This window comes from Struthio camelus, chromosome 1 (assembly GCF_040807025.1).
Source record: "Struthio camelus isolate bStrCam1 chromosome 1, bStrCam1.hap1, whole genome shotgun sequence".
In the NCBI taxonomy this organism is placed as follows: domain Eukaryota; kingdom Metazoa; phylum Chordata; class Aves; order Struthioniformes; family Struthionidae; genus Struthio; species Struthio camelus.
This window is the reverse complement of record NC_090942.1, coordinates 212,585,721-212,600,154: the sequence shown is the minus strand read 5'-3', so window position 1 is coordinate 212,600,154 and position 14,434 is coordinate 212,585,721. Positions and strand designations below refer to the sequence as shown.

The following is a 14,434-nucleotide window of genomic DNA, read 5'->3' as shown; positions in this document are numbered from 1 at the left end:
TACGTAATTTCATTCCAGTATCGACGGTCTCTATGAATCATGTCCCGTTTTGCTGTTTGGTTGCTCTTCCTGCATGGCTGTTTCTGATGACGGGGAACCAAAAGTGAATTTCTGTTTCGAGCAGGGAAAGAGAAAGGGCTTCTGATCAAAAATTAAAAAAACCCCACCACAACAGTCCCGTGAGCGCAAACCGCTGCAGCGCAGCGCTGTGTCGCAGTCTCTCCTAGCAGTAAGTAAGTCCTGCCCCGTCTTACAGCAGCTGCGCTCGCCTAGCAACTGAGGGGCAGAAGGAAAGTAGCCGCTTATTTCGCGGAGCTGTTGAAATGCCTTGTGTCAATAACAGGAAGCTGCTGCCCGGCGGCCTCGTGTTGTCCGGCCGGCCGGGCCCGGTCCGGCCCTGCGCCGCCGCCGCCGCCATCCCGGGCGAGCTCTGCCCCGCCCCCGCCGGCCCCGCCCCCGGGCTTCGCGCGGCCGCTGCGCCCTGCCGCTTGTTCGTCCCCGTCCGGCTCCCGTACCCGGGGCGCGGGGCGCAGGCGCGGCAGCCGGGGCCGCGGCGGAGGTCGCGCCAAGATGGCGGGGGTGCCGGCGGTGCGGATCAGCATCGAGTCGGCGTGCGAGAAGCAGGTGCAGGAGGTGGGGCTGGATGGCAGCGAGACCTACCTCCAGCCGCTCTCCATGTCCCAGAACCTGGCGCGCTTGGCGCAGCGCATCGACTTCAGCCAGGGCTCCGGCTCCGAGGAGGACGAGCCGGGTTCGGCGGGCCGCGCCTGGGCCGAGCCGGGCGAGGCGGAGGATGAGGAAGGTGAGGGGCGGCGGGCCCAAGGCTCGGGCCTGCGCTCCCTCGGCGGGCGGCGGCCCGCGGGGTTTGGAGGTGCCCGGCTTGGGCCCGGCTCGCCTTGCTGCTTGGCTGGCTGCGGATCGGATCAGACCAGTGTTGGGGAGAACGTAGCCAACAAATTGCAGTGGTGGAGAGGAAAAGGATCGATCTGGACATCGGCCTTTTTCGTGCTTTTGTTGCCTGGCAGTGACTTAAGAAGCACCCTTACACCATATCTTTTATTGCAAACCTTTATTTTTGTTGCTTTTTTCCTCTCTTAGGACTGGTGAAGTTTCAGCCATCCCTCTGGCCTTGGGATTCAGTGAGGAACAACTTAAGAAGTGCCTTGACTGAGATGTGTGTGCTCTATGATGTTCTCAGCATCGTCAAGGATAAAAAGTTTATGACTCTGGATCCAGTTGTGCAGGATCCCCTTCCTCCAAAGCAGGTACAGTGCAGCTTATTGTGCAGCTTGTACAGAATCACAGAGTGGCTGAGGTTGGAAGAGACCTTTACAGATCATCTAGTCCAACCTACCTGCTCAAGCAGGGTCGTCTACAGCAAACTGCCCAGAACTGTGTCCTGACGGGTTTGAATATCTCCAAGGATGGAGATGTTCAACCACAGCCTCTCTGGGCAACCAATTTCAGCGCTCAGTTACTTTCACAGTAACAAAATTTTTCCTTTGATTTAGACAAAAACTTCCTGTGTTTCAGTTTGTACTCATTGTCCAGGTAGTGAATGTTTTATTTCACTGGAATTTCTTTTATATGATAAGTACAAAACTTAGTAAAATATTCATTGCATTGTCTTGATATAGTGTGTTATAGGTTAAGGGGAAGACTAAGAAGGGGACACGAGACTGATTTCAAAGGCCTCTTTGCTGAAGCTGTCAGTCAAAACGTTACTTGTGGCCATGTAACACTGACATGAAAGTAATTTCAAATAAATTTTTGAACGTCCCGTAGAAACTAGTTATCACTCACTGTCAGTCAGTTTCCGCTAATAATAATTTCTGGCAAATTAAGGTATAAGTAGTTTTTTTTTTTTTTCTTGCTACTAGAATCCCCAGTTTTTACAGTTGATCTCAAAAAAGAAGTCATTAGCTGGAGCTGCCCAAATCCTATTGAAAGGAGCAGAAAGATTATCCAAATCAGTTGCAGAAAACCAGGAAAATAAACGACAGAGAGACTTCAATTCTGAACTGCTGAGGCTGAGACAACACTGGAAGCTGAGAAAAGTGGGAGACAAAATTCTGGGTGACCTCAGCTACAGAAGTGCAGGTATATAGTAATTTTTTTTTTTTTTCAGGAATGAATATTTTTATCGTACTGAGTATTTTTTTAGTAACTAGTAAAACAGAAATGAGTGGATTTATTGAATGAATGGAAACTTGTTTTAATATCAGGAGAAGCATCTTTTCATCCGTAATGTGAGGAAGTGATTTTAAAGGCTAAATGTTTAGAGTATTAATAAAAATATTATTAAGGAGCAGTTCTGCATTGGCAGTGGGGTTGATAAGTTGCCAGGTAGACCTTGTAAATCTTTTGACTTTTATCCATGTTTAGTCTATTAAAAAAAGTATCTTGCATTTTTTTTTTCCTGAGTGAAGACAGAGATTGAGAATTGATACTGGGCCTGCCGATACCTTACTAAATGAATTACAGTAGGAAAAGGTAACCAACCTGGAGTTTTAGAACCAAGTGTGGAATGCAGGATTGAATACAGAATCTCACCAAAGCTAACATGTAGGTACAATGCAGACATCTGTCTGTGCTAGTGTCCTGTTGTAGTCAGTGAAAGGGGTAAAGACCATTTAGGCTGTTACTCATCTTGTGTTAATGAAGTTGTAGACGTAGCCTAGGATATGCCCCTTTTTAGATTATTCTTCCTAATCTAGATGAATCATGCCCTACATGTGAAAGGGTTGCAGCTAGGTCAGATGTAAGCAAATGCTTCTGTCAGCCCCACCGCAGTGAATGGCTCCGATGTTGCTTTTTACAGGCTGAACACTGTTATAGTTTTAAGGCTGCGTGCCAAACATAAACAGTATTGCTTTAAATCAGTAAGGATGTATACTTTTAGCTGCTTGCTGGCAAAACTTCAGGCACTGAATTTTTTTTTTTTGACTAAGTAACTTTCTTCTCCTTCCCTACATCAACTGTTTTAAAACACTATTGTTGTTCTATAATTATTAAATACTGCTTGTTAACTTATTACATAATATTACACATCACACCCTGCAGGACTGAGGAGATGCTGCACTTAACAGAGGTTTGTTTTTTTTTTTTATTTACAAGTGTTTTTTAAGAAGTAATTCGAGTCAAGTGCAAATTTTATGTAAACTGTGAAGATCTGGAGAATTCACTCTGGTTTCAGAGTGAATTCACTCCGGTTTCATATATTTTGAGGCTTCCTTATTTGCAGAAGATGCTATATAACATGTCTGCTTCCTCTTTTAGGTTCCCTTTTTCTTCATCATGGCACATTCGAGGTGATAAAGAACACTGACATTGACCTGGATAAAAAGATACCTGAGGATTACTGTCCTCTGGATGTTCAAATTCCAAGTGATTTGGAGGGATCAGCCTATATAAAGGTTTGTCAGAAACTTTAATAATATGGTGTGGTTTTTGTTTTTTGTTATTCGTATGCTTGCAATAACAAACAAGCAGCAAGTAACCTTCTCTTTCACAGGTTTCTATTCAGAAACAAGCTCCAGACATTGGTGACCTTGGGACAGTTAATCTGTTTAAAAGACCCATGCCAAAATCAAAACCAGGTACAGCTGTATGTTGTTTCCTGACCACGCATCAAGAGCATGCTTAGGGAATGTGTTTGCATATGATGTTTATTTGATAACTCTTGCAAAGAGCTTGAAAGAAGAGTGAAATGTTCTCTTGTGATTATTTAGACTAAAAATCCTGTGTGTAAGATGCTGCTTAAGCTTTGGAAACGTGACACTTTCAAAGTGTTACGAGTCCCTCAGTGTTTCATACGTGTTTGCCCCGTTTCCAAAATTAAATTCTTGGAGTTGTATTCAAGTAGTCTAGAGCACCTTCTGTCAATGAAGTTGCTGTTACGAGTTTGAGCACATAACTGAAAGCAAACCAAGTTACTGTGGTTCAACCAGTTAACAGCCCATCAGCTCAACTGAATTAAATGACTGTCTGTTCACTCTTAATTTTGCCTAGAATGCGTCGCTTGTTGCTGTGGCTCTCATGTTTTCTCTGAATTTGAAACCGTATTGGCAGCACGGGCAGTGACTACAATAGCTCACCTGGCAGATAATAGCTTGATTCCTTTGATACATGCTGGTATCTGAAGCTGTGAACTTTTGATATTATAAACTAATCTTCAGCTGTTTAAGATTAAAAAGAACTTGATCCTGGCAGGATTTTATTTCACGGTGGTTTGTGACCACAGGTGCTTGTGCTGTCTTGAATATAGACAGGATGCTGTATTACTAGATGTTTCGTGTGGTATTCAGGATGCAATATAGAGCTTGTGTATTTATTCACACCAGAATCTTCAAGAATTTCGGCCTACAATGGCAGATAGCTAAATTTAACGTTATTTGGTGGTTCTTTGCAGGGTGAATTTAGTAAAGCTGCACGTATCATTGAATGTAAACTGCAGCTCATGAAGGCAGGGGTTCTATAAGCAGCGTTCACAAAATATCTGGGAATATAATGTGAAGTTCCAGAAGGGAGTAGCGGTTCACAACATACATAGGTGTAAAATCTGAGTAAAATTTACTAGCACTTTCTTAAAGCTTTTCTTTCCTTCAGTATGTTTTTATTATGCCTAACTGAGGTAAAATTCTAAAAAGATTCAATTTGGATAGAAGATGCTGACTATCTTATTATTTTAGCCGATCTATTCATTTGATGCCCTATAGTTAGCACCTATGCTTAGTACCTGATATCTGAACAAAAAAATAAAAGAGGAGCTCCTCCTTACTCTTTTCTTCTGAAAAGACTAATTTAAGTGTTTCAGGTTCTCCACACTGGCAGACAAAATTGGAGACTGCACAGAATGTTCTCTTATGTAAAGAAATTTTTGCCCAGCTGTCACGAGAAGCTGTTCAGATTAAATCACAAATTCCTCACATTGTTGTGAAGAATCAGATCATCTCCCAGCCTTTCCCAGGTAGGAGTTTTTGGATACTCTTCTTGTCCCAAGAATATGGAATCGGGGGATTATTTGCTTAGATTCAGACGTAAATTCTGATTTATGTGTTTTCAGAATTATTGAAAAACAGAATTTCCCTGAATCCTGAACTCAAATTTTCTGAAAAATTCAACTAATGCATTTTATTTTCTAATTTATATATCTTTCATTGTTGTTTGTGGGGTTTTTTTGTCAGTAATGTTTAAAGTTGTCCTGACAGCTGTAACGCTTTAAGCGTACTGCAGTTGGGAGCTTTGTGCATAAGTCATTGCTCCTGGATTATGTGCAGGGGAAAACTTAAGATTTGATTTGGGTTAATGGACTTTTGGAAGAACTAAGGCCAATACTCTTCCACGATGATGGTTAAACGGCATGAAGATGGCTCAGAGTTGGCTGGTGAATCCTCCATTCCTACAAGGGGTAAACCACTGAGTATATCGTATGAAGAATATATTTCTGGAATGCTAAAAAGATGATGGTAAATCATTCTGTCTTTGTATAATCTCAGGGCTCTCCTTTTTTGTGTGTGATTGAGTCAGAGAAATTGGATGTGCAGTAAACCTACTGAGTTAGTTAGCAGTTGGCCTGTTAACGCTTTAGTGAATAGCGGGTTTTATCTGCTTTTGATGCTGTGTTCTCAGATATCATTGCTGGATTTTAGTCTGAGAGCACGAATGTGATTGTAAAACCAATGACTCTAAAAGGTGAAGGAAAAAAGTTCTTGGTAGTCTGCTTGAAAATGGTCAGTGTTATTTTTTTTTTCATTTGCTGTGTACAGGTTTGCAGTTGTCTATTTCTTTGTGTCACTCTTCCAATGACAAAAAATCACAAAAATCTGCTTCTGAAAAACAGAATCCAGAGGATCATCTCTATGTTCTGGAACATAACTTGCACCAGCTTATCAGAGAGGTAATGCATTTACGGTGATGTATGAAGAAGTTTTTTTTGGTTGGTTGGTTGGCTTGGTTTTGCTCAGAATTTCACATAGCCTGTGACAGTGTTAAAACAAAGCATACCACTAGAGGTCAGTCGATTTCTCCCTATTTGTGTAAGGCAACCTATGGTTCAGTTTTAATATGTATGAGTGATTAGGGAGTTCCAGGTGTGCTTTCACACTAGTTTTGGACTTAACCTCAGGCCCAGCTACTCATTTCAGAATTAATATTTTTTCCTTCAGTATAGCTCATTAGTCTCCTTTTTTTCTTTGTGTGTAATTATTGCTTGTCAGGCACTTAAAATGAGCATCTATTCAGACCGTACTCCCATGAGGAAGGAACAATCAATTATCATAATAACTTGCTTCATTTGAGGTCCGCTTCTCTGCCTAAGTGTTTTAAATTCTCCTATAATCTTATTTTAATCTAGCGGAAGAATGCGGGTAGGAGGTTGAAGCTGTGTCTATTCAGGAAAGGGAGCTCGATTTTTAGATGTCTAACCAGTCGTGAAACCATGTTCTAGAGCGCATTTATCTCCCTAAAGCGTGGTTCCACAAGTTGTACAGTCACGGGGAATAGTCCGGTGGTTTAGATATTGAACGAGGATTCATGAGGCGTTGACTTAGTGCCTAGCTCTGCTGCAAATTTCCTGTCATAACTTTGAACAGGTTGCCAAATCTTCTTATACCTCAATTTTCATCTCTGAAGTGCTTCCTTTATTTCTGTTTGACCAGTCTATCTGTCTGCAGAGACTTATTCCCTGAAGCTCTGGGATGTGTATGAGCCATGCTACCGAATTTTTGTTGGCTTGCACGTCACAATTTTTTTTTTTTAATAGCTTCTTCTTTCCATTAAGTTTCGAAAGACCCACGTAAATTGGGAAAGCAATGTGTAAGTGTAAAGCTGGATTTATATTAAGTGCCATCAAATGCATTTAAAAAAAAAAAAAAGCACTTTCTGAACACTTTTTGTAGCACTTATTGTGTGAAGCAGCATATTGTAGTATACCTATTACTTTTGGCAGATTTATCATTTGGTCACTTTCTCTTGTAACAGCTGTTGTTTGTTGCAGTGTCACAAGCAAACCTTGAGCTCAACAGTGATGCCACATCCAGCTAGTGCACCTTTTGGCCATAAGAGAATGAGACTAGCAGGACCCCAGGCTTTTGATAAAAATGACATCAGTTCTTTACAGTCCAATGAAGGACTTCTGGAAAAGATAATAAAGCAGGCAAAACATATCTTTCTGAGACGCAGGTAGGTCGCACCTGTTCTTATTCAAGTCGAATAAAATGTATCGTGGTACTGAGAATCAATAGCATACCGAATATGTGCGAATAACAGCCAGCTAGCTCAGATTACTCTGAGATCTTTTTGGTCTGTTTCTTACAGTTATGATGTAGACTGCTGATAGTTGTCCCTGCTTTTCTGAAGGGACTGCCTAAATCTGTTTTAATACTCTCTGCTGTGCAGTATTAAACAAAAATCAAATAGCCAATACTGAATTCTGTAATTTTACTACTTCTGCAGGATGCTTAGGAAATAGACAGAGTAAACAAGTGTGCTTCATTTGCAGGTCAGGTGCTCAGCTAGAACTCCGATTTACATGGTTCTGTAAAACTTGTAGATTTTTTTGTATGCCACAAAGAAAACTAATAACCTACTCATTTCCTTTAAGCAAAGATAACTGCACAAACTGTCTAGATTACTGTGGGTGGAATATGTCTTTCTGTTCTAGAACTGCTCGAACCATTGACAGCCTGGCCAGCCGTATTGAGGATCCTCAGATTCAGGCTCATTGGTCAAATATAAATGATGTTTATGAATCTAGTGTAAAAGTTCTAATAACTTCTCAAGGATATGAGCAGATATGCAAGTAAGTATGAAAACACATATATCTTTGTAGCTTGCCTTTAGACTTCAGTGATTGGGTATATTTTTTTTACAGGTTTAGATCCAGCTTCAGACAGACCACTAAGAGCCCGTTATTTGTGTGTGAGTGTTTGTTTTAAGATGGTATGACTTAAAAGCAGGGTTCCTTGTAAACACTGTTTTCTCGGTGATGGAGAGAACAGCCACCGCCAGAAAGCTGTTCACCAACGTTACTAGGTTTCTTCATAAAATGCAGTGTAAGTAGTTAACCAGAGCAGCAGCCAGAACTGAGCACTGGCTAGCTCTTCATAAATAGATTGGAAGCTTAGAATCCAGCTAGGCAGTGCTCCGTCCTAGCTTGATTACACAGGCACTAAAACATGAAACTAGCTGTAATTCATGCTATTAATTATGCACGCTGTCACTGAAATATGAGATTTCACGTTCCAGAAATGAATGTCTGCATACTGATCGGCAGTCAAATAACTAACGTGTAACAGTGGATGAACTGGTTGCTTCAGCTTCGTTTTTCTGTTTTGAGCATCCTCTTTAGCTGTTTCCTCACTGTGGAACAGATGTGTTCATTAGTGCAGTTTGCAGTCTCGGTCCCGGTTACGCGTGGTGGGCCAGGTCTTGGCTGCAGAATAGAGCAGGCCCTGGATTCACGTTTTTTGTGCACCTCTGAAGGGAAACCTAGTCATACTGGCAGGGAGGAAGTTATAAGGCACTTCAGCAGGTTCCTCGACCTGAAAAAGCAGTGCACTGAGTCTGGGAACCTGCTATGCGATACACCGGTATACACAAGTATAGAGGTAGCTGCTGTGGTAAGTCACGAAATTGAAGTGTTTGGTGTCACTGTTGTATTCCACAGGCTTTGTACCGTCTTCATCTTAGAGTTCTTGCCATTTACTGGGATTCTGTGTCCTTAGAACAAGATACCTGTTTTTTTAAGTGCCCTTACACATTTTCAATAAGTGTGCATCTTGTCTTCAAAGATCCATTCAACTACAACTGAACATCGGAGTTGAACAGATCAGAGTAGTGCATAGAGATGGAAGAGTTATTACGTTGTCCCATCAAGAGCAAGAACTGCAGGATTTCCTTTTATCTCAGGTAGACTCTTGTACCTTTTTCTTCCCTTTGTGGCAGTGTTTTGGGGAACAGAAGTTCTGTTTCAGAAGTTAGAATCTTGCCTTTATCTCTCTAGAAAATGCTAGAAAACTTTAAATAAAAATACTGCAAATAGGAAGGTGGATGAGTAAATCTTTCAGTCTGTTTATGTACTAACTTTAGCAACTAGTACTGAAACATAGTGCCAATTTCTACCAAGGTCAGTAGTATTAATCAGGTTTTTTTCCCTCCTATTCAAAATACATTTGTTGGCGCTCCCATGATGAGTAGCACAAAGATTTTTGCTGACTTTAGAACGAGTTCAGTGAGAGTCATAGCAGACAATAAATTTTTCATATATGAAACATATTATAGCAAATCCTATCTGGAGTAGAGATCTTAATGGGCCCACAATTATTGCCGTTTCAACATTGCCTTGGTAATGTTCACTCTGCATTAGCCATTACTAAATTGGCTGATAGTTGAATGAAGTACAGTTTCTTAATTACTTGGAGCAAGCTGCCGCTTTTGTTCAGAAGTGACTCTCCGTAACACGCATTATAAATAGTCAAAATACAGGTCTTTGATAATAGTGGCTGGCCTGCTGCTGTTACATGAAACTCCATGACACGCGCACACACGCGCGCGCACACACGCACACACACACACAAAAACAAACAAGCCAAAAAAAACCCTACTTGAAACAGATTCTTCTGAGGGTATTGCTTTGATCAAGTGTTTTCAGACTCGTTCGTGGAGAACCACTTGGCTGAACAGTGCTAGGCTCTTCCTTGTTACAAGAGTTATTTTGGTAAGGAAAAATATAGAAACTGCAGTACTGGCGCTCGAACATTAGTGGGTATATCATCCATCTGAGAACCTCAGCTTCGATTTTTCCGAGTGTGCCATGATGATACTTATTCTCACAAATAGAGCAGAGGTGTCTCCTCGCTTCCAAGAAGAAAGTATTATTTCCAAATCCTATTTGTAACACTTCAATAAGTTCTTGAGACCTACATAAAGGTTTTGGTTTGTAGAAAGCAATATTTAAATAAAATGCAAAAGCCCATAAGCCTATGAAAGATTTATCTAGCTATTTAGCTTGCTTAATACAGTGATCTCCTGTCTGCAAAGGAACTATTCTAAGGCATGTATATTGCATAAACATTTAAAAAAAAATACCTTCAGTTCCTTTAAAACTAGAGAACGTGTAACACAAAGTCACTTTTATAAATAATTACTGGGCAGCAGAAGAAAAAAGATGGGTAAAAGCAACATGTAATTCATTCAGTGGTGCAAATATTAAAGAGAAGACAAATCTCTTATCTTTCAGATGTCACAGCACCAAGTACATGCAGTTCAGCAGCTGGCAAAAGTTATGGGATGGCACGTGCTGAGTTTCAGTAATCACGTTGGGCTGGGGCCGGTGGAGAGCATTGGCAATGCATCAGCAATAACTGTAGCATCACCAAATGGAGACTATGCCATTTCAGGTACTACTTCTCTTGCAAATGCATATGAAATTCACACACACATTTGTGTGTGTATCTCTCTCTCTCTGTAGATAGCTATATATTTATATATACTTATATAAAATGTATTGCAGACTTTGTACATATGTTTCTAAAATAATCTTAAAACTTCTATAGAATATTTTGCTACAAATTCTCATTTTTCCAGAAACAGCCTCTTTTGCGTATTGAATTGGCACCTAAATAGAATCAATATTTTGCCAAGTAAGCAACTTAATGTAACCATGGCATATTACCTTATTATACATGCTTGAAAATATTTCTTACAATTAGCATAGAAAAAAAGTAATTGCAGAAGCAGTCAGGATCCTGAGAGAAGGGAACAGGTAAATAGCAGGATTACAGCCCTTGACTTCAGGAGAGCAGAATTTGGCCTCTTCAGGAATCTGCTTAGCAAAATCCTATGGAATACCGCTCTGGAGAGAAGAAGAATCCAGGAGAACTGATTGTGGGTTTTTTTGTTTTTTGTTTTTTCCCCCAAGGATCATTTCCTGCGAGTTCAGGAATGGTCCGTTCTGTTATGCAACAAGTCATGCAAAGGTGACAGAAGATCTGCATGGATGAAAGAGGAGCTCCTGACTAAACTCAAACATAAAAGGAAGCATAGAAGAGAGAGAGGCAGGATCAGGTGACCCAGGAGAACTATAGAGACACTGTCTGAGCGTGCAGTAATAGGGTGGGAAAGCCAAAGCACGTCTGGAGTTGAATCTGGCAAGGGACAGGAAGGACAATAGGAAGAGCTTCTGCAGGTATATCAGCAGCAAAAGGAAGGCTCGGGAAATGGTGGGCATGCTGCACAGTGCAATGGGAACCTGGTGACATAGGACATGGCGAAGGCTGAGGTACTCTCTGCCTCTGCCTTTGTCTTTTCTGTAAGATCAGCCTCTCAGCCTTCAGGAATCCCAGGTCCCTGACCCATGGGAAAATCTGGAGCAAGGAAGATTTACTCTCACTAAAGGAGGATCAGGTTAGGGAACCTTTAAACTAACTGACATATACGAGTCCTTGGCGCCTAATGGGATGCATCCACAAGTGCTGAGGGTGCTCGCCAATGTCATTGTGAGGCCACTCTTGAGTATCTTTGAAAGGTCATGGTGATCAGGAGAGATTCCTTAGGACTAGAAGAAAGCAAATGTCACTACTGTCTTCAAAGAGGGCAAAAGGAGAGTTCAGGGAGATACAGGCTGGTCAGCCTCACCTGATCCCTGGAGAGGGGATGTAACAATAATCCTGGAAGCTATTTCCAAACATATTAATGACAAGAAGGTGATTCAGTCAGCATGGATTTATGACAGGGGAATCATTCCTGAGCAACCTGATAGCCATCTCTGATGAAATAGCTAGCTTAGTGAATGAGGCGAGAACAGCGGATGTCGTTTATCTTCACTTCAGTAAGGCTTTTGACACTGTCTCCCATAACATCCTCATTGCCAAACTGATAAAGTTCAGACTAGGTAAGTGGACAGTGAGGTGGACTGAAAACTTGCTGAACTGCTGGGCTTGCATGACATGATCAGCGGCACCAGACCTAGCTGGAGGTCGATCACTAGTGATGTTTCCCTGGGGGTCAATACCAGGGGTCAGTACTGTTTAACATCTTCGTTAATGATCTGGATGGTGGGTCAGAGTGTCCCCTCTGCAAGTTTGCAGGTTGTAGAAAACGGGGGGGAATGCTTGATTATACTAGGTAGTGTATATGTTCTGCCATTCAGACGGACTTCGACAGGCTGGAGGAATGGGCTGACAGGAACCTCATGAAGCTCAACAAAGGGAGATGTCAAGTCCTGCACCCAGGGAGGAATAACCCCATGCACCAGGACAGGCTGGGGACCAATTAGTTGGAAAGTAGTTTTGAGAAAAGGACTTGGGGTGGGGTGGGGTCCTGGCGGACAACAAATTGACCATGAGCCAGCAACGTGCCCTTGTAGCCAAGAAGGCCGGTGGCATTGTAAGCTGAGCTAGGCAGACCACTGCCAGCAGATCGAGGGAGGTAATCCTTCCCCTCTACTCGGCCCTGGTGAGGCCACACCTGGAGCACTGTGTCCAGTGCTGGGCTCTCCAGTACAAGAGAGACATGGACCTATTGGAGTGAGTTCAGTGCAGGGCCATGAACAAGATTAAGGGATTGGAGCATGTTATATACGTAAGAACAGGCAGAGAGAGCTGAGGCTGTTCAGACTGGGGAAGATGAGGGTCGAGGGGATCTTGTCCATGTGTATAAATACCTGTTTGGGAGAGTAAAGAAGATGGAACCAGACTCTTCTCGGTGGTGCCTAGTGACAGGACAAGAAGCAAAGGGCACAAACTGAAATACAAGACATTTCATGAGAGAAAGGTTTTTTTTGCTGTGAGGGTGATGAAACACTGGAGCAGGTTGCTCAGAGAGGTTATAGAGCCTCCGTCTGTGGAGGTAATCAAAACCGGACTGGACGTGGTCCTGAGCAACCTGCTCTGGCTGACCCTGCTCTGAGTATGGGGTTAGACTACGCAACCGCCAGAGGTCCCTTTCTTCCCACCTCAGCTGTTCTGTGATTCTGAGAAGACCTTCCATATGTAATGCAAAAACTTTATGTACATAATATAGGCTACAGAGGTGTTGCTTCTGAGTCGAGATTTTGATCTAGTTTTGTTACTTTTGGTCCAAGCATAAGGTGTCTGATCCCTGTGCTTCCAAAATCTGAAATAATGCTGCAGTGCAGTTTTCATCCCTTGCTAACTAAGTTTGATTGTGCTGTTTGGGAAAACGAAGCATTATTCCCTAACTGCTTATTTAAAAAAAAAAAAAAGAGGGGAAAAAAAAAGGCAGGAGGAGTTCTTGACATCATTGGAGGAACAATAAATGCCTTTAAGTGTTTGGGTTTTTTTAATTGTATTATTTCTCTGGTTTACTCTAACCAAGAACGTGCAGTGCTAAGGCAACAAGAATCGTGGGGGAGAGTGGGAAACTAGAGAGAGTAAATCCAAAGAGAAAAACTTTAATAAAACAACGTATGTAAAGAGAACTTTCCTCGTTTATTTCCAGCACGTTTGTAATACATTACTGTGTAATCAATAGCATACATGAAGAGCAATGTATAATATGAGGAATTTCTGAGATGTAAAGTGCTCATAAAATCTCTGTTCATCACAGTACGTAATGGTCCTGAAAGTGGCAGCAAAGTTATGGTTCAGTTTCCACGGAGTCAATGCAAGGATCTCCCCAAAGGTGATGTACTGCAAGACAACAAATGGAATCATCTTCGGGGGCCATTCAAGGAAGTGCAGTGGAATAAAATGGAAGGGCGCAACTTTGTATATAAAATGGAACTCCTCATGGCTGCCCTAACTCCCTGCTAATAACCCATCAGCTTCTCCAGGGCTTTAAATTGTCTCTGCTATGTGAAGGATCACTGCCAGCACAACAAAGGAAAATGGAACGTATAGAGCAAGACAAGAAGGAAACAAATTCCTTTCCTGTGCAGCTATGTCTATTGTAATGTTTGTAATAAAATGTTCTTGGTGACATAAAAAAATAAGACTTTTTGAAAAAGTTCCTTTCAGTTAAAGTTTAAAAATAAAATGACATATTACTTTACTGTTTCACACAAACAGTAGCAAAACTGTATCTTTGGAGATTGTTCTGTGTCTGTCTAGAGTAACATTATATCTGAGTAATTCATGTAATTTTCTTCTATCAAACCAAATTCTGTAGCCCTTTACTGCGTGAAAGATGTCCGCTCAGAGTGACTTTCTCAGTAGATCTTTACAGGCATTAGTGAATGAAGGAGATTATTAGAATTGCGTTGTGCTATTGATAAGCCTTTGGGTGGCTTCTATTGTGGGGACTGGCTATCCTGGAAGATAGGGGACTTGTTTGATTTAGAAGTGGGAGAAAGGAGGAGAAACAGAGCACTCTTATCAAAAGTTAAGGTTTAAAGAAACTTAAGATTCGAGCAACAAGTCTTCACTATGTGTGCAGTTCTTGAGCTGGGGTTCATGTTAACTGTGCTTTGGTG

At 41.7% G+C, this 14,434-nt stretch overlaps 1 protein-coding gene across 2 annotated transcripts; it reads left to right on the top strand.

The window, feature by feature from the left end:
* The first annotated feature begins 129 nt into the window (after positions 1-129).
* MED17 (mediator complex subunit 17) lies at positions 130-14,013 on the top strand. Of its 2 annotated transcripts, none has more exons than XM_068930489.1 (12): positions 130-229; positions 1,099-1,265; positions 1,881-2,100; positions 3,280-3,416; positions 3,515-3,599; positions 4,817-4,969; positions 5,769-5,899; positions 6,998-7,182; positions 7,664-7,801; positions 8,793-8,910; positions 10,241-10,400; positions 13,570-14,013. In XM_068930489.1, exons 2-12 carry the CDS (start codon positions 1,173-1,175, stop codon positions 13,773-13,775), a joined length of 1,626 nt encoding a protein of 541 aa, XP_068786590.1. In that variant the 5' UTR covers positions 130-229; positions 1,099-1,172; the 3' UTR covers positions 13,776-14,013. The 2 variants fall into 2 exon arrangements, with proteins under 2 accessions (XP_068786590.1, XP_068786589.1); XM_068930488.1 differs by lacking the exon at positions 130-229 and adding an exon at positions 465-802.
* The last annotated feature ends 421 nt before the right edge of the window (positions 14,014-14,434 follow it).

Bases quoted from the DNA above. Each gene is read 5' to 3' on its own strand.
- MED17 (XM_068930488.1), top strand. From the start codon at position 571: ATGGCGGGGGTGCCGGCGGTGCGGATCAGCATCGAGTCGGCGTGCGAG. The intron at 1,266-1,880 runs GTACAGTGCAGC...TCTTGCTACTAG, and splicing joins ATCCCCTTCCTCCAAAGCAG to AATCCCCAGTTTTTACAGTT. The intron at 8,911-10,240 runs GTAGACTCTTGT...CTTATCTTTCAG, and splicing joins AGGATTTCCTTTTATCTCAG to ATGTCACAGCACCAAGTACA.